The 20362-nt window shown below is 38.7% G+C and overlaps 2 protein-coding genes across 7 annotated transcripts in view; one reads left to right on the top strand and one right to left on the bottom strand.

Annotated features, from left to right (window-relative positions):
* ARHGAP6 (Rho GTPase activating protein 6) overlaps positions 1–20362 on the bottom strand; it is a 541907-nt gene that overhangs the window by 130956 nt on the left and 390589 nt on the right. Inside the window, exon 1 of one of the 6 annotated variants that reach the window (XM_070365363.1) lies at positions 3385–3479. The exons of the other annotated variants lie outside the window; for them this stretch is intronic. The gene's annotated coding sequence lies outside the window, so the exon portion shown is untranslated. Of the gene's footprint in view, positions 1–3384; positions 3480–20362 lie in introns of those variants that run through there. 6 annotated transcript variants of the gene reach the window in all.
* The window catches only part of AMELX (amelogenin X-linked), a 41136-nt gene continuing 30488 nt past the window's right edge, over positions 9715–20362 (top strand). The window contains exons 1-5 of the mRNA XM_070366157.1: positions 9715–9768; positions 12226–12273; positions 13526–13567; positions 13631–13675; positions 13952–14440. Of these exons, the coding sequence (XP_070222258.1) occupies positions 9715–9768; positions 12226–12273; positions 13526–13567; positions 13631–13675; positions 13952–14440 (678 nt within the window). The remainder of the gene's footprint in view (positions 9769–12225; positions 12274–13525; positions 13568–13630; positions 13676–13951; positions 14441–20362) is intronic.

Genomic DNA, 20362 nt, shown 5'->3' with positions numbered 1-20362 from the left:
TTTTGAAAAGGGAATCATACAATATGTGGTCTTTTGTATCTGGCTTCTTTCAGTTAGCATCATGTTTTCAAGGTTCATCCATGCTGCAGCACTTGCCAGTACTTCATTCTTTTTTATGGCTGAATAATATTGTGTGGTATGGATATCATGCCATATGTTTACATGTGTGCTGCTGCTGCTGCTAAGTCGCTTCAGTCATGTCCAACTCTGTGCGACCCCAGAGATGACAGCCCACCAGGCTCCCCCGTCCCTGGGATTCTCCAGGCAAGAACACTGGAGTGGTTTGCCATTTCCTTCTCCAATGCATGAAAGTGAAAAGTGAAAGTGAAGTCACTTAGTCGTGTCCGACTCTTAGCGACCCCATGGACTGCAGCCTACCAGGCTCCTCTGTCCATGGGATTTTCCAGGCAAGAGTACTGGAATGGGGTGCCATTGCCTTCTCCATACATGTATGCTAGGCTTTGAATATTACAGATACTCAATAAACATTTTATCCCAATGATTTAAAAATTCTGGAAGCATACAGAATGCTACTGAGAAGAAAATTAGCACAGGACTGTGATTCTCCTAAGAGCACATGATAATCAAGATGATGCATTAAAAAAACATTAAAAAAATGTAACATTAAAAAAAGGTAAAAAAATTAACATTAAAAAAGAGGTAACTTAAAAAAAGAGATTTTATGATTTTTTCAAGCTGTGTTAGCATTATACTGGGGCAAATGTCATCTACAATTAGAACAAACTTGTACTCACTCCATTGAATTCTGTGATAGGTGACTGCATCTCTTTAATTTCAAGTAAAACTTCTTATGATAAAATGGATGTGAGTAGAATTATTGGCTTCCTGGTGGTGCTAGTGGTAAAGAATCTGCCTGCCAATGCAAGAGACACAGGAGACTCAGGTTCGATCCCTGGGTTGGGAAGAACTTTTGGTATTCCTGCTAATTTATTTCCTCAGAGTTAGAGCAACTTCAAATGTAGTTAATATTCCAGACATACCATTCATGATGTGGCCTTTTAAATAGAAGTTTTGAAATAACTCTCAACTACTATCACTGAATTTTATATAATTGAGGGATGTGATAAAGAAAATACTAGTTGAAAAGCTGCTCACAGTGCTGTCTATATTCAAAGGGCCATGAGCTAAAACAATAACCAGAATGGATACCAGAAACGACAACACAACCAGAACTGGGGGCATTGCCTGCACTTCGGTTTCACCATTTATTTCTTGTTCCCTGTAGAATTAGCTGATCATATGAAAATAGTATTCTGACTTTTTACACTTATGTCCTTGTGGGTAATTCCTTAAGAAATGAACATGAAAGGTATCCTACTGAATTGTAACAAAGTAAGAATTTTCTATCCAAGAACAATAGAAGAAATTCTGCATATCAAATATGTGAGAATGATCATTTCCAGCCTCTTGGGTGGTGAACTGTTTCCTTTGCTGTGTCTCCTTGAGCAAGTAGTGACATTGTCATAATATTGGAAACCATGTTTAGGAAGAGTCAATTGTATGCTCAAGACATTACCAGCTTCCTGTTACTGATGTTTCCCCATTTTCCAGGTAGGGAGGTAAGTATACAAGAGTCAAGAACACTGGCTCAGGTCAAGCATCATGGCTCAATGGCCCAACCATAACTCTAACCTATGCTGTCCTTTACCAAAGACAAGTTCTCTGCACCATAGCATATTGCTTTTGTTTGGAGACTACCAATCTGAGTACGTGTACATCGAATTCCCTTAGGAAAGTGCAACTTACTTTGGTGTATTTTGCTCAATAAGCAGAAATAAAAATGCTTGTTCTTATGTTACTCTGTTACCTCTGTTAACACAGACATAACATTTTCACTCCTGACAGTTACCAGTTAATTATAACCCAAACAACATACTATCCATCTGCATATAATTTCCCTTACTGAAAACTGCTCCACCAGATATTTAGGAAATGCTTACAGACCTGACAAATTACAAGCTGTATGAGTTCTGTGTGTGTTTATATTATTCAGATAGCTTTCACTAGTGATCTAAAAGGGACCCTATAGCTTTTTAACAATCATTTCTTCCGTCTTTGATTTGTATGTTCAGCTTTTCCTCCCCCTGAGAATGAATATTAAATAAACCTAGGGCCTGTGAAAGATCCAGGCCTATCACTCAGCACTCTCTCTGAACAGGGATGAGCAATATTATACCCTAAACTTGTATCTCTCCGGCATTTGTTCTGTTCACCAATTATTTAAAAGAAATAAAATCTCGGTTTCCCAAAAGCTTTCAGGAATAAATCTCTTAGACAACTACTGTTAATATTTTGGTGACTATCTCCCCAACTGGAAAAAGGGAGAGAGGGAGAAGGAGGGGAAGAGGAAAGAGGAGGAGAAGGAGAATTATTTCAGAGCCAAAGGACTTTAAAAATCTTTTTTTCCACTAAACTATGTCACGAAGAGTCGGACACAACTGAACAACTGAACTGAACTGATGTATCACAAGCATATTTCTATGTCACCAAATAAAGATGGATACCCTTTATACGTGCCACAGTGGATTTGAACCAGTCCCTCATTGGGAGGCATTTTGTTCTAGATGTTGGTTCATAAACACTTCTATCTACTTTATATTGTCCTTGGAAACAGCAGGCACTGCCTGTAACTGAATCTTTCCCTGGTGATTCAGCGCGTGGGTATCCATTCATGTCCAATCACTGCAGGACCTCAGGCTGAAAGACTGAAGTGATTCCATGGAAAATTAATATACCCCTCCCCAGTCCAGCCAGAGAGCTCCTGGAAGACTCTAGGTGGGCCGCCTTTCCCACAGACCCCGAGTCTTTTGTTGTCACTGTGCTCCTTCTCTGCCCTCCTCATCCCTTTCTCCTCCACAAACACAGACATAGGCCAAGAGCGTGTTTACTTCCTGAAGGTGAGAAGGACCATCTGTTCCAATACCCTCTCCTAGCATTCTCCACCCCTATGCAGAGTGAAGAATGCTTCTAGAAACTGTAAGCAGTTTGAGAATTGGGTCACTGACCTATTCATCTTTGTACTCCAGCGCCAATGACCTTGCTAGGTACATACGAAGAGCTCAGCAATGGCTACTGAAGTTAGATCAGAGCTTTGGCCTTTGAGGGATAAGAGTTTAGGGTCCTAGGACTATCTTCCTTTACTGCAGTGCTGTTGTATTTCCTGCTGCTTCAGTAAAGTTTCCTTTTTTCATTTCAGGACTCTTGGGGCTTGCTGAGCCAGTCACCACCAGTCACCACCTTTGATCACCACCTTGAATAACATCACCATGCACTTCTATCTTCTTATATATGCCATTCTTCTAATTCTTTACCCCTGTTACTGCTTTTCTGATGCTTTTTTTTTTTAATCCCAAGTCTACTCACTTATTAAATGTTGTTAGCCAGTAGAAGATTCCTGTTTTTTCCCATAGCTTCAAATGACCAGCCATAAAACAGTTGAGTCCAGGATATTCTGGAATATGTACTGATGGCTTGCAGTCACTAAAACATGTAAATATGGGTGAGAGAGGTTAGGTTTTTTTGCTATTATTCTTTTCAAATTACACCTTGGGCTGAAGCCTAGAAAGATAATAATAATAATAACAAAACTTTATTATATCAAGCAAATTAACTCAGTTTCAAATAAGGAAAAAAATCAATTTTATCTATCATAGTATATTTGCTTGTAATATATTAAATTTAAACTAACAGGTCAGAGCCAAATATAATGAGGATGTTGTGATAACTGATTCTAAATCCTTTACAGCATCTCCCTTTTTAGGTCCTTATCACAGGCTGTTTGCATGAAAGTCAAGAGGAGCACTGACAGCAATACCGAGGTAACCATCTTAGTTGTTTAAAAGCTCATCTCTACATTTTCATCAATTAATTGACACATTTAGCCAGCACCTACTTTGTAAAAGAGATTTTTCTAGCTACCAAAGAGCTCCCAAGGAAGTATGACACAATACCTGACTTTTAAAGGTTCCAAAGGGAAGTCAGTGTGTTTATTGGAATCAATGAGTGATGGTGTCCCAGGGTTCTGAAGAGGGTACAATTCCATTCCAGCAAGGCACCCAAACAAAACAACCAGCCTGGAGAATGATATTTTCTTTTAAGTAAATGTCTACAGAAGAAACACTTAAAATCTGACTTTAGTTCCAGCCGCATAAGAAAACCCACTCCTGAAATTATTCTAGAATACTAGAGAGTTGTAGATCTGCTTTAAAAGAAGATTCAAGAAATGGGCTCCTGTAGATGATAGGAAAGTCTTCTGGAACTCATAACACCTCACTTATCCAAATGTCACTTGCATATCTCGACCACTGCTGAAAACCAGGAAGTTGAGCAAAGGGGGAAAGTGCAAAAATAAAACAAAATATCCTCCCAGCATTAAAAACCAGGGCCACAATACTGAAAGTTTTGAGCTTTTCTCATAAGTAAGCCTCCCAGGCCACCTCAGCTTAGAGCATCTCTTTACTTACAGTCCACACATATTCCTAACATGCTTGGCCATGTGATTTTCCAGCACACTGTAAATCAGAAGATTACAAGGGGAGAAGTTGCTAGCATAAGGAATGTGAGAACAGCAAAGTGTGATGGGTTGTAAGTCAAGAAAAAGAATAACTACGAAAAAATGGGCAAAAGAACTTATTAAAAAACTATAATGCACCACATGAAAACTTTCTGTATGTATGAAGTTTGTTGTTGTTGAGTATCCAACTTTTTGTCTGAGGCCAGGCATTGCAGGAAGTGAAGAAATTTAAGATATGCTTCCGCTCAGAGCTCAAGGGTGCTTCGGCTCTTGACTTCCATGGCTTCTCTTTACTAAGAGTAGTTGATTGGGACAAAGTAAGGAGTGTGACGGTGGTGGGTTAGATTCTAGTTGCCTGGGATTAACCTATGCTTGGCTCATCTCTTTTCATACTCCAGGAGTTGGTGATGGACAGGGAAGCCTGGTGTGCTGCAGTGCACAGAGTCGCAAAGAGTCAGACACGACTGAGCGACTGAACTGAACTGAACTGCCTCATCTCTGATCACTGGCAGGCAGGGACCATTTGGTTCTTGATTTGTGCCAAAATCCCAGCCTGAGGTCCTTCCACATGAATTGCATATCCTGCAGCCCCTGCTTGATTCCACAAAAATCAGGAGGGAGTTAGAGCAGCTGTTTCTGGGACAGAAGGTGTCTGAATGTAATGTTTTTTGTAACCCTTTCTCGGATCTTCCTTGTTCCCATTAAGCAAGAATGGGAATCTATAAGGGCATTTATTCACTAGTCATTTTGGAGAAAAAATTTTGGAAACAGGAATAAAATCATTCATGTATCAATATTTGTCCCCTAAGTAATACAAATGGTCCTAGGTTCATAAGTATTCCACACATATATTTGAAATGAATGTGTAAGGGAATAAAGACATATTCTGGGGTCATTCTATCACAGATATTCCATAGATATTTCCATAGAGGAAAATATTTTATTTTGTGATGCATTTTTGAAATAGTGATTTAAAAAAAAATATTTGATGTCAGAGAATAAGAAAAACAATAACACAAATACTTTGGAAATGTTATAGCCTCTACCTAACAAAATAAACCTAGTAAGTTCAGTCTAGTAAGTTCTGTTTTATAAAGTTAACTTATTCATAAGTGAAACAACTGCTTATAGGAAAAAATTTTCAATTGAAAAACATTGAGTAACTGTTAAATTGCCTGTGGGACCTAAATTAGTGGAAGAGATTTCAAGCATAGAGATCCATATTTTAGTACCTCGTGACTTGGGATATTCGGTGGGGGGAAATAAATAGAAAGAACCACATTGTTTCTATTGCATTTGCCATTACACTGAACAAGTGCCCATGGTGGATTGGCAATGACTCACTATCTGATGGACCAGAGAAATTAATGCCATAATAAAGAATCATTTTGCTGATCCTTGTGGCCAAATGTATGACTCTTTCTCATTGTTGAAAGGTGAGGCAAAATAATGAGACACATTCTATAAACCTACAAAACCACTACTAGTTCACAAATGACTTGTCCTTAATCTTTTCAGGCACTTCAATGTATGTAGTTAAATAAAATGAGGAGAAAGATTACAAAAGCATATAATATGATCTACATTTTCCTTCCTCTCCCTCTTACTGTCCCTCCTACTCTCCCTTATCTCCTTGCCACAGACCTCCCACCTCCTCTCCCTCCAAGTAAGCTGATATCAATTCTCCATCCATTTTGCAACTTCCTTCAAAAGGAATCCTTCTTACCTTTGACATATAATGAATACACTCATGAATAAATGCAGACTATGGACACAATTGACTTTTAGAAGCATATTCTATGTTCCTTTTCAATCACATACTTGCCTTTTAAAACTTTCCACTTTCTCTTTTGTAATTTCTCTCTATCTCTATGGTTGAAAGGTCTACCTTACCTTTCTTCACAATGGTTACTCAATTTCTACTAATTCATCCCCAAGGATTATCTTAGAATCTTATTTGTTAGCATTTTTAAACATTAACTGTGTGCCAAGTGCTGGGGTTGAGGAAGGTGATAACTTTCCATTCCCCCCAGAGATGTCTCTCATTTAGTTTTTACATGAATCCTCTTGTAGGCTCTAGAGTTGTCCTCATTTCACTGATGAGAAAACTGAGGCTCAGATAGGCTACATATCTTCTCAAGTCCCTCAACCCCTTGGTGAAGCTGGGTTCAGGACCCACAGGTAAGTCTAACCTCCAGTTCTTAATACTGTATTGCTTTTCATGGATATTATCTCCTTGAATTTAATTCAGCCAATGTGGAGTATCAATATAAAGATATATGTACATGAACAAACTTTAGAAATATTACTTAAGTAGTCAAAAAGATCCAGCTATACTGCTAGCAGTATCTGGGCATATAATGAGAATTTCCTTTATTGATCGAATAATGATAGACTCCTCATCAGCTACCTCTTATCAATAGTCACAAATTTTGTTTTCTTTATATATTCACCTTTTTTAATATTTTTTCCATTATGGTTTATCACAGAATATTGAATACAGTTCCCTGTGCTATACAGCTGTTGCTGTTTAGTTGCTAAGCCATGTCCAACTCTTTGCGACACCTCGCTCAGCTCCTCTATCCATGGGGTTCTCCTGGCAAGAATACTAGAGTGAGTTGCCATTTCCTTCTCCAACAAATTTTGCTTTTTTACTGATCACATTTTAGAACAAAATAAAAATCCATATGCTTTACTAAGGTAGAAGAATAAAAAAATTTAATAGCTAGACTGGAGGTCCTCTCAGAACAGGGCTTTGGTTGTTCTTCAGGCAAAGGAGAGGCTGCTGTGAACATGGGGATAAGATAACTAGAAGGACAGTTAGGAGTCTCTGAAAGAAAAAAAAAAGAGTAGAATTCGGATTTGCTTATGAGAGAACGAGGGATTGGGCCAGAAGGATGTAGGTTAAGAAGGGCCATCAGCCACTAAGAGAGGCTGAGCTGCTGTGTGGGGTGGGGGAGCCAGGGCAATGCTTCCTGTGATATACATTTGTTTGCAGGAATCAAAATGTGTTTTTAAGTGTGTGGTGTGGTATGTGGTATGTCCTTGGCCTGTCCTTCAAATCATGAGTAAAGTTTGGTTACTGGGAGAATCTTGAGTTCATGGTGGCTTGGATGGCAGATGGGTTACAGAATGAAGCCAAGGAGAAGGGCCTTTATCCTCTTTCCATGGACACCAGAATGGTGATAAAGGTGATTCCTTTATCACCTTTATCACCATAAAGGTTAATAAAGTTTGGAGAAGGTGATAAAGGAATTTTCACAGGGAACAGAGAAAATATCTTTAATGGAAGTAGCAAAAAGAGCAGTGGTGATCCTGAAATTATAATTCCTCAGAGAATTATTGGCAAGAGCGTTGGGATTTTACCAGAATGGAGATTTCAATCAATTTATCCTGATCTGAGGGCTGGGGAACCCTAGAGGGCACATTGATTAGACTATAGAAACTCAGCCATCTAACATTTTTTTGGTAAAGAACAATGTTATATTCGTTAGAACCAGGGAACAGACAATGACATGGCTGTTTCTTAATAGTAAATCTGAATATATCAGCATGTGCAGTCAACTCATTTGCTGACCTAAAAACAGACTGATGAAATTTTTTGCCTGTTAAACCTATTATTGCCTATAATGAAAGACTATATGCACTAATCACAACATACAGTCTTATATTTGATCACAGCTTCTAAAAGTCATGATGCAGGGATTTTTAGTTACACTCAACACATTTTTCCTTCAGAAACCTGATTGGTTGCTCTAGATGCTGTGAATGGTATAAAATGAGCTCTTAGTTGGAAGAAATCTAAAGAATCAAGCATCCCTGAGTTTCAGACAGAAACTTACTGAGAACGTGTGTTCAAAGGTATGTGGATTTTATTCATAATTTGGTATCCTTTCTATTGTACTTACTTCTTTTTCTGCATTTCATGTTCAAAAGATACAAATGTGTTCTGCATTTCTAATAACTTATATTGTCAATATTCAGTTGCTTCTTCAGCTGGACCATGATTAAATTAAACTGATTACTTAAATGAATTATTACTTTCTCATGCAGCAAAATGTTTGTTTATATTTCTTTAAATTTTAGGTCCAGAATCCCAAAGCACTTTTCAGGGCCAAATTTCACAGCAAAATATTTAATTACTTATCAATTAAGGCAAAAGTAATTTTTCACAGGCTGTGATACATTACTTTGAAAAACATTTCATTTAATTCCATCAAACAGAACCATCAACAAAATGGTTTTCCTCATGAATGCAAACTTCAAAAAAAACAGATTTAGGAGGTAAAAATGTCAGTGTACTTCTCATAGCCTGCATTATTACACCCGATACTCATTTCCGATGCAAATTTAAGGCTTTTCTTCTGACAGTTCTCAAAGTTAGCCAGTAATTTGCACCACAAGGCAATGTATTTTAGGATGGCTTGTTTTGCTTCATGTTCCAAGGGTCTTATTTGTGGAATAATTACAGTGCAGTGTCAAACAAAAGGAAAATGTCATCATCTAAATATGGAATCTTTTCAATAAAAGCCATTCGACGTTCAGAGAATAATAACAGAATATTAGCACCGTCCTCTCCCCTCTCTTCAACCACATCTTTTGCTCCACATCTGGAGCTCAAGGATGTTACCTGAGGGTCTTAAGTCCTGTCAGTCAGAACACCTGAAATTAAATTCCATTCCTTCCTTATTCTATTTTCTCAGATGACTGATTTTTAACAGTAGCAGTGCTCAGGTGGATGGTACCAAAACCAACGTTTCTGTGCCTCCTGGTTCTAAAAGTATCAAATAGTATGCACCCTGATGATCTCAGTTTTTAGAGTTAATTCTGTTTTTAATCATTTTAATTATAACCTACATTTAGCTTCTATGACTCTACAGGCTATATAGGTATAGGAAAATGGCCTGCGAATTCATGTCATTTATGTCCCTAAAGCTTGTTCAGCTCTCAACCTAAATGAAAAACATCTTTATTACCACTGTAATTCCAGAAACAATAAAATGGGTTGAGAACTGGAATCATACAGGAATGAAGTAATCTCACAAGAAATGGTCCATCCTTTTTATTAGCAACAGACTAATATAGATTTTTATGTGGGTTTCATGAAGCATTAATTATGTCCTTCTTTGAGAAGAGATAAGAAAAGTGGGTGTTGACTTGTATTTCAGGGCTATCAAGAAATGGGGACCTGGATTTTGTTTGCCTGCCTCCTGGGAGCAGCCTTCTCTATGCCTGTGAGTAAAACCCCTCCTTCAAAAGTAAATGTCCAGTTTCACAAGCTTGGAAACAAAAGTCTGCCCCACAGTGGGTAAGCGTTAGGGTTTAAAACAGTACATGATCAGATTTCCTCAAATGTCTCTGTGTTTAAGAAACACTTTGAAAACTTGTTATAAAAAATGGATTCCCAGATGCTTCTGTCAAAGATTCTGATTGAGTACAGTTGGGGTGGGGCCCAGGACTCTGTATTTTAACAAGCACCCCAGGAGATTCTATTGGAACAATTAGCCTGTAAATATCATCACCCATCTCTAGATGGAGGAAACTTTTGGAAGGGACCCTTGAAAGGCCTCCAGAGAAAGTATTCAACCAGCCTTAGGCAAACATTACAAAAATGTCAGTTTTCTCTAAAATTCAGCTTTTCATAAGTGTCCAAATATTTTCCTGCTCCCCCATGTCCACTGCTGTTGACCTTCAGAGGGTAAGATTTTGTGTTAGGAATTCCTTTCTTGAACCATCTCCCTGTTCTAAGAGACCTCATCCTTTTGGGCGTACCTGTTAAGCGAAGGACGTCCGTGTGGTTGTCTGGAATCCAATCTATGCTCAATACATATGGATACATGTTATACTGAGATGTACCAAGGGCTGGGAGGTCTGACCAATTGTCTCTAAATACAGGTACACAAGAGGTTAGATCACATGCAGGCAAAGCAGGATCCATCTGTTTTTCAGTGGCCTAAAGAGCAGTTGATACAACCAGAAGCCAGCAAAGCTTGAATATCTGCCTCCTCTCTTCCTCTCTCACCCATAAGACCAAGATTCTGTGCTCTGCCTTCCTGAAATCCTGCATTGTGGCAATTCCTAGGTCCCTGAGGGCCCCAGCATTGCAAATTCAGTCCTTTTTCCCCTCTTCGATTTAACACCCCTATTCTCTGAGGGCTTCAATCAAGAATATAGAGGAAAGGCAGTTAACTAAAAGGAAAACAATTCACACTCAGATGAGAGGAATAAACCCTCTTAAGAAATTTGAGCATTTTAAAAGAACAGAGCCTTAATCAGCTCACAGCCTGAGGGGGATGGTCTGAAAGGTCCTCCTCTCCCCCTTCCCCCCACCCCTCAGGGCCAACCAGAATTCCACAATGCAGGCATCAATCACTTGGCCTCCACTTTTGACAAGACAGACAGTCCTGGTTTCGATAATTATTCAGGTTGTTTTTTATTTTGAGCTTCAAAATTCTTCTACCATAGAAACATTGACAGAATCATAAAAAAATGACAGAATAATGAAAAGAATCAGCCAAAACTTCAGAAATCAACTCTTCCATTTCCCATGTGATTTGTACTGTCTCCACTGCGCCACACCCATCTTGTTTTCACATGCTTCCATTCACATAGTTGTTTCTTTGGTTGCTGCTCATGCCTTATTTACTTAGCATGCCCATTGTGAGTAGTATCTTTTACTTAACCACATAGCCACCTCCTGATCTATAAGGGAATGTTCGTCAGACAATGCTCTTCTTGCTGGCATTTTGTAATTGTGTAAGAAAAACATATCCTTCTTCCCAACTTGGAGTGAGTTTTGAGACAAGGAATATTGCCTGCCATATCAGTAAACAAAGGATGTCACAGTCCTCAGTGATTGCAGCCCCCTTCAGGGTGAGCTGGTGAGCCCTAGGGGACCTCAGGGAGGAAGGAATACCTGCCATCTAGAAGCCATCAGATTGCAGTCACTCCCAAAGGTGAGCCCTCAGGAAACTTTCAGGGAAGGAAGAATACAGGATGCTGGCCCCAGATAGCTAAGCTGCAGATCAAAGGAATGATTTCAGTGAGCTCAGACTCCTCCATCTTCCTGTATACAGAAAAAGCACTAAATTCCTTGAGATATCTGGTTTTCTTTCATTAACAATATCTTTTGACATTCAGTCCACCTGCCCTTTGTTACAAAATTCTTATATATCCTGGCTCCCCACCATCGCCTCCTCGGAGCAGTTCTCTCTGGGTAACTTGAGATGTTGCCTCCTGGTCTTGAAGTCCTAAAAATTCCCGCTGAATAAACTATAACTCTCAACTTTTAGGTTGTGAATATTTTTTCAGTAGACAGCTTCATCAAGAAATAAAATGATGGGTGGGCTAGAGTAAGACTGATTGACAACATGGACGGAGAGGTGTCTGAAGATCAGGGGAGGATAAATGTGTGCTGGTTTCTGTTCCTAGGACATCTAGTTGTTCTGGACCTCTTTAAAATAAGAGGGCTCCTCTCCTACACAGGGCACATGTTCAAACTAAAAGTAGACCTCAAATATATTCTGCACTATATAGATTTTTTAAAAGTAGCTGCAGTCTCTCTTAATGTGAAAATTGCATATTGACAATCTCTTTCCCTCTCTCTCTCTCTCCCCTTCTTTCTCTCCCCCTCCCTTTTCTCTTCCTCTTTATCATTCTTTTTCTTCTCCTTTCCCCCCTTCCTATAAAAGCTACCACCTCATCCTGGGCACCCTGGTTATATCAACTTCAGCTATGAGGTAATTTTTCTCTTTACTAATTTTGACCATTGTTTGAGTTAACAATGCCCTGGGCTCTGTAAAGAATAGTGTGTTGATTCTTCATTCAAGATGTTTCTCAGTCCCACTTTTTCAGTTCTCACTACCAGCTTCCTGGTTTAAGCCCTGGTGGGTCATCCCAAGCCTTCATTGCCCCAGAACCCTCCCACCTGGCCTCTCTGACTCAGTTCCTCCTCCTTATATGGCTATAAAGTTTATCTCCCATGAACTACCACTCAGGGGGACTGCACGGTAGGGCAGAAATGAACTCTGGCTGAACAGCTTTGTTCTATCCCAGCCTGTAAAACATGGGGAATCAGGTAAGATGCTATTTAAGATCCTTTCCAGCTGGAAAACTCCCAATTCTAAGATAGTCACACTCTGTGTATCTCCCTCATTTGTCCTTACTGAGATATTAGTGACCAAGTGGTCTGTGAGAGCAATGGAAAGCATGAGATTTCTGGAAATTGGGTTTGAGGCTCTCCTCACCCCCATACTTACCATGAGACATTAGGTCAATTGTTTTCTCTCTCTAGAACTTTGGTTTCCTCATCTGGAGAAGGGAAATAATGATAATCCCCTGCCTTCAAAATATTGTTTGGGGAGCAAAATAGTTAAGCAATATCAAAGGTGCTTTGTTAAGTATGACTTGAGCAAAGTTAATAATTGTTTATTGTATTGATATCAAATACGATCTGAAGGAGTCACTGGACCTGGGGTGAACCAAATACATACTGCTTAGAAAGAAGGAAAAGTCTTACTTCTTTCATAGGTTCAAATGACAATCCATGAGTTTGTTTACCCATACAAACTGAGAAAAAGTGTCAATAAAAATTTGAGGCAAGATTTTCTGTTATATCTTAAAAGGATGACATATGTGACCTGAAAACCTGTGTTTCTAGTATAAGGGACAGTGTTTCTGCCTCCTTTATTTTTTTTCATTGTTACATCACATCAAAAAAGGATATAATTAAAATTATATCACATTAATTTTCTGTTTTTTCTCTTGTAAAGAAGAACAGGAGCTGAGGAATTAAACAGACTTACAACTTTTATAATCTCAGTCAACCTCATGAGCCTCTAACTCTCCATGACCTTGTCTGTAAAAGTGAAAGTGATGATACTTGCCTCAGAGTATCTAAGAAAACATGAAAAATGTGTGTGATGGCTGTAAGGTGGAACCTCACACATAGGAAGCACCTAACAAATGTTTACCTTATTCTTTCTTCCTTAGAACTCCTATTTTCAGGGTATCAGTATTGACGAGACTGCATTAGTGAGTCTATATTTCATGCAACTAAATTAAAACAAATGTATTCTAATCTCTCTTTCTCTTAAGGTGCTCACCCCTCTGAAGTGGTACCAGAGCATGATAAGACACCCGGTATGTAGATGTTTTTGGTTCTTTATTCCCTTAAAATATTAAGCATGCATTTCAATTCCCTTTTTAAGTGAGGCAACATATCTATGCCACATATAGACACTAATGGGAACTTTAGTTGGTAAACGGTCAAATCTGTATACACAGTTAGAAATTCTTGCACAGGAAAAAAAATTGAGTAAATATTAATATTGCCATAATGACAAAGAAAACATTGCTGCTTCTCCAGTTGGAAGTCAATGGAGCTGATGGTAAACCTGACTCTTTGTTTCTCACCAGTACCCTTCCTATGGTTACGAACCCATGGGTGGATGGCTGCACCACCAAATCATTCCCGTGGTGTCCCAGCAGACTCCCCAGAATCACGCCCTGCAGCCTCATCACCACATCCCCATGGTGCCAGCTCAGCAGCCCGTGGTCCCCCAGCAACCAATGATGCCAGTTCCTGGCCAACACTCCATGACTCCAACCCAACACCACCAGCCAAACCTCCCTCTGCCCGCCCAGCAGCCCTTCCAGCCCCAGTCCATCCAGCCGCAGCCTCACCAGCCCCTGCAGCCTCACCAGCCCCTGCAGCCCATGCAGCCCATGCAGCCCTTGCAGCCCCTGCAGCCCCTGCAGCCCCAGCCACCTGTGCACCCCATCCAGCCCTTGCCGCCACAGCCACCTCTGCCTCCGATATTCCCCATGCAGCCTCTGCCCCCCATGCTTCCTGACCTGCCTCTGGAAGCTTGGCCAGCAACAGACAAGACCAAGCGGGAGGAAGTGGTGAGTATACCTTGAAGTCACTACAACACTTATGAAAATGGTCGAGCGAAAATGGCCCCCCCAGAGATTGAAAATCTCTCACAGTCCAAGGCCTACAGTTTCAGTAGCTACAGCTACAGCTCAGTGATTCAGTTAGTCCAAGTGTGTGCTGTAAGTTTATATTATAAATGAGTTCATCTATATGGCTTAGAATTAACACAATAGCTTTTATGGTGGACAGGGAGGCCTGGCGTGCTGTGATTCATGGGGTCGTAAAGAGTCGGACATGACTGAGCTACTGATCTGATCTGATCTGAAACTCTATAATTACTTTGAATTCCTACCAGAATATCTATTATTGAAACCTGTTAATTTTACAGACAGTACTATAAGGGAACATTAGTTCTCTTTATCTTTCAAAGGTTTGACCAGCAATAATAGGCTAGAATTGAACCGGAGATTTCTCTTAAAAGGGTAATTTTTGCCAGTGAGGGGATGCAGATATTTGAACAGGTAGGTGGGAGGTCTCTTTAAAAACCTAAAGGAAAATTACTTGTTTAAAGTGGTTTTTAATCTAACTTGGAGGAAGCTAAACTACACAGATTGCTAGATTCCTTTTCAGTGCTGGGATTCTGTAGATTAAGCTTTTAGCAATAAGTCTTCACAGTAAAGGACAAAATATCCTTTCATTACAGAAAGCTCTTTCCCACTCTTCCAAGTGAGTGGGAAATAGTCAATAAGTGACCCTTATCCATATATATAAACCCTCACTCTTGTGTATAAGAGATTATGTAATTCTACTGTATGCATGTCTTCAAATGTAATTCCAAGCTATAAATGTTATTAATGACTTTCTACTGAGAAAGTGAGGGGTGGGGTAGAAATGACCTGGATGGGGAGCCGGGATACCTGAGTTCCAGTTATAACTCTGCACTCAAAAAGGAGATGCTGTTTAACAAGTCACTTCAACTATATGGGTGTTTACCCTTTAAAATGAGAGGAAGTAACTAAATCAAATAATTTTCAAGACTTTGTCTAAGAAGAAATACCATAGTTTTCCAATAAAAATTATATGTTATATAAGGCTTCAAAATTATGGGAATATTTGTGGAGAACACAGGCATATTTGTGGAAAATATGGAGCATATTTGAAAAATGATTGTATCCCAAATAATCTGGTGCCTACAGTTGATTATTCTAGTCTAAGGTACAGGTTACCTCTTTGTATAGAAAATGTGTTTATCTCAAAAAATGCATTTATCTCTTTATTAATAATTAGTGTTATGAACTTTATAAATCTTGCCAGAGCTATTCAAGGAAAGGTGATTTTGGGTACATAGTTTGAACTCTTTAAAATTCCCATCTAAAATTAGAGTTAAATAGTGATAGCATCTTAGAGTTGTCTTAAGAAAATAAAGTGATGAGTTTAGAAATGACCATGCAGAAAGTATTCAACAAAATACAGCAATTGTTGTTTTATTATTCAATAATTGTTTTAAGTATTCTGAAGGCAGGGGCCTCCATCCTGACACCTCATATCTAATGACTATGAGACAACAAAGAAAGTTTGAAAATTATAGAGTTCAACTTCAATGGCTATAATATTGTTTTGGCAAAATTGAACCCATATTTGTTACTATAAATGGTACTCACTAAGAATATTTGTAAATTGTTTTACTTGCTTCTTTTGCAATTTTTTTCCAGGATTAAAAGATCAGAAAATGAGAAGAGACCTGAAGTAAATACTTCAGTTGCTTTCAGAAAGACACAAGAACACAAAGATTTTTTCCTACCACCACCTTACTTAGTAAATTCTGTAACTAAAAATAAGCAAACAATAAAAAGTTTAAAAAATCATTCCTGATTTTGTGCTGAATTAAAATTTCATGTAACTGCAAAGAAGATATAAATGGATCTTCTTGAATAAGATAGGAACTGCTCATTTACACCTACAAATTGACCGTTCTGCAGGCAAATAAGGACTATATTTCTCTTTAGAGACAATTTAAATTATACCATCTCAAAACTTTTAAAAAATAGAAGTTTACATAGTAGTTGTAATAGTTGGTAATGTGAAAAATTATGAAGAAGTATATAGTCACTGAGCCAGAACAAAACATTGTTGTTCAGTTGCTCAGTCATGTCCAACTCTTTGTGACCCCATGGATGGTAGCCCACCAGACTCCTCTATTCATGAGATTTCCCAGGGAAGAATACTAGAGGGGGATGCCATTTCCTCCTCCAGGGAATCTTCCCAACCCAGGGATCTAATCTGCATCTCCTGCATTGGCAAGAGAATTCATTAGCACTGAAACACCTGGGAAGCCAGAACCAAATGAGGGAAGTTTATATGAAGAATTCTTTACATTAAAAAGATAAGCTTTTCTGAAATGTTTATATTACAAAACAAATGAAAACTTGGACCACTGGCTTTATATTTCACACCACATTAATAACCAGAATCTGGTCTTTTGATCTCATTCTACTGAAAGCAATTTTTTGATGAAATTATGTGATACATAAAATAATGTACTGAATTTTAAATCTTCGAGGTATTTTCCTAAGAAAACTTATATTAAATGGAGCTTCAAATAGGGAATCACAGTGGTTTTATATACAACTCATTTCTTTCACTTCATAATCTTTAAGATGATAAATTCTACTGTATAGTCTTCAAAATGTTAACAGATGCATAAAATGGACTCAGTACAGCTTTACTTTCCCACTTATATTTATATTTGAATTCTTTTTTCCTCCTACACCCAAACAGAATTGTAAACAGGTTTTTTAGCGTTTATATTACACAGTACCCACAGTAACTTTATTCCAATACCTTTATGATTAAGGCCCCTTAATCATTTTCTGGAATGAATAAACATTACTGGGAGGGTGTCAATGTTCAAGCAAATAACCTGATTTTAAAGAATTTAGAATAAATTAAAAAGTCAGAAAGAAAGCTTTTAATCAACTGACATAGGCCAATTCTAATCAATTTAGTATGTATTTATTAATCACCCTCTAGGGTAAGGCAGTATTCCATGACCTGATAAAAATGGTAAGTCCCCATCCTAAGGAATCTAGAATCTACCAAAGGGCTAAAATAAGCTCACAAATAATGATAAAGTGAAAGTGAAGTCACTCAGTCGTGCCCGACTCTTTGTGACCCCATGGATAGTAGCCTGCACCAGGCTCCTCCGTCCATGGGATTTTCAAGGCAAGAGTACTGGAGTGGGTTGCCATTTCCTTCTCCAGGGAATCTTCCCAACCCAGGGATTGAACCCAGGTCTCTCACATTGTAGACAGACGCTTTACCATCTGAGCCACCAGGGAAGTCAAATAATGATAAGAGAAAGCCTAATAGTGTTAAGACCGTGGCAGAAGTGTAGTCAAAATGCCTTGGCAAATATGAAAGAAAGTGCTAGTCGCTCAGTCATGTCCAACTCTTTGTGACCCCATGGGCTGTAGCCTGCCAGACTCCTCTGTCCATGGGATTCTCCAGGCAAGAACACTGGAGTGTGTTGCCATTTCTCTCTACAGGGGATGTCTTCCTGACCCAGGCAGACATCATTAGCCATGTGTCCAATAGTTTTCCTCACCACTCGGTCCTTGTTGGCAATGCTGGAATTAATCCCAGCATCAGGCTTTCCATAAATTCAGGAGGGAGGAGCCCCCTCCCCTGTCCCACAGAACAAATGCTCACTCCTCCAATTATGGCATCAATTACTATAAAATACCATATCCACACCAAATGTGGCATCTGTTTCCCTCATTAGTGATTGGTTTAGGGAATGGTTGTGTTGGAAGCTGAACAATGAATTAGGCTGAAAGGGAAATCTAATAGGAGAGGCAGAGCTTCTGGGAAAAAGAATTACTGTCTAATTAAAACTGTGTACCTAAGTTGTTACTGAGCCTGTAAAGCAATTATCCTTCAATTAAAAAATATATACATTAAAAAAAAAACTGTATACACATGCTAGGGAAAAGTGCTGTTCTGTCTTTGGATCTATTTGTTTGAGGATGTGATGCCTGGAGTTGTGTCTGCCATCTTGTAACAAGGAGGGACAAGTAGAAAGGCAGAAACTCTCTAGGTCTTTGGTGCCCCTGAAATAACCAACCTTAGAACCATCTATCTCTAGATGAATGATGCACTCTATTTCCATGCTAGTGTCTTTCAATTGTGGGTCATAATTGATTAGTGGGTCATGACATCGACATCAAGAGCCCTATCATTTATGTCATGCCAACAAACTTTCTCTTCCAACAATGTAATGCTTATATGGTCAGGACTAAGGAGAACTGTTTTGTCAATGACTTTCCTAAAAAAATCCAGTAGAAAGATAGAAATATATATCCTGGTATAGTCCCCAAAATATATGCCCCCACCACACTTTGTCTTCCACAGCTCATGAAAATATTGCCATTATGTTTATTCGTACTGAGAAACATTTTCAGGATGTAAGGAATGATGTTACTTGAAAACTATGTGTGATATTGGAAAGAATACAAAATTTCAAATCAGACTGGAGTTGCTTTCAGGTTTTCTGATATAAAAGGATTCTCTATTTGGGAAAATCACTGACAAAATTATTTTTGTTTTATAATAATTCAAATTATATACATATATTCAAACCACATATTTGAATTACAGGAAAAAGTTCAGGCTCTGGACTCTGAGGACTGCTCACTATGGAATGAGGTGTACTGTGTAAGTGATAAGAAACTGAAACTTCTGTATTAAATGCCCAAACATATGTTTTAATAAACCATTTTTACCATAGTCTTCTATAATGGACATGCATGTTAACCAGAACATAGGATCTGTTTGATGGTCCAGAATCAGACTTATGAACATCCATCACTGAAGCGAGTTGTCTTGGAAACTCAGAAGCAATAAAGCTTTTATGCCTGTTTTAATTGCCTGATATTACTTAGTCTAATCATTCCTTTCTGCTGCAGGCAATTCCTTCTTTTTGTTAGTGTCTATTTACATCTTCTAATATGTAGGTTACTTTGTATACATTTTCTTCCTAACAAAATAAAGTACATTGACCTTTGGATTGTTATTCTGGAAGTTCCAGTCACTTTGAAATTATTTAATTTCCTGATTGCCTATCTGTGGCAGATGACTGAAATGGACAAACTACATGTAGATATGTGTGGCTACCTAGTGTAACACAAAGTATCACCACGTAATACTTACACCACATACTTTGTAAGTATCACCATGCAATACTTACAAAGCTGATGTAAATTAAATAAAAAGGAGCATTTCTAATTCATTTAAACTCAAGCTTAGTTGCCCAATGTCGTATGTTTTTGAATAAAATATGGAAGAAAAATCACTAGATAATGATGACCAAGACTCAAAGTATAGGCTGAAATAAATAGCAACACTGATTATAAATGGACTGCAAGGAGATCCAACCAGTCCATTCTGAAGGAGATCAGCCCTGGGATTTCTTTGGAAGGAATGATGCTAAAGCTGAAACTCCAGTACTTTGGCCACCTCATGCGAAGAGTTGACTCACTGGAAAAGACTCTGATGCTGGGAGGGATTGAGGGCAGGAGGAGAAGGGGACGACAGAGGATGAGATGGTTGGATGGCATCACCGACTTGATGGACGTGAGTCTCAATGAACTCCGGGAGTTGGTGACGGACAGGGAGGCCTGGCATGCTGCGATTCATGGGGTCACAAAGAGTCGGACACGACTGAGCGACTGATCTGATCTGATCTGATTGTAAATACACTAATAAACACAAATATATATAAAAACTTCTTAAATCAACAAAAATAGAAACACAAGAGTATATTATTGACAAAAGGGTGCTATGTCTTTGAAATTAAGCTAAAAATACAGATGAAGTTGAGTAGATAACCTCAAGGAAATTCTCATCTCACCATAACCACTCCCATGTCACTAATACATTTAAAACCTGTTCTG

Source organism: Bos mutus, chromosome X (assembly GCF_027580195.1).
Source record: "Bos mutus isolate GX-2022 chromosome X, NWIPB_WYAK_1.1, whole genome shotgun sequence".
NCBI classification, from domain to species: Eukaryota; Metazoa; Chordata; class Mammalia; order Artiodactyla; family Bovidae; genus Bos; species Bos mutus.
This window is presented reverse-complemented; position numbering and strand designations above follow the sequence as displayed.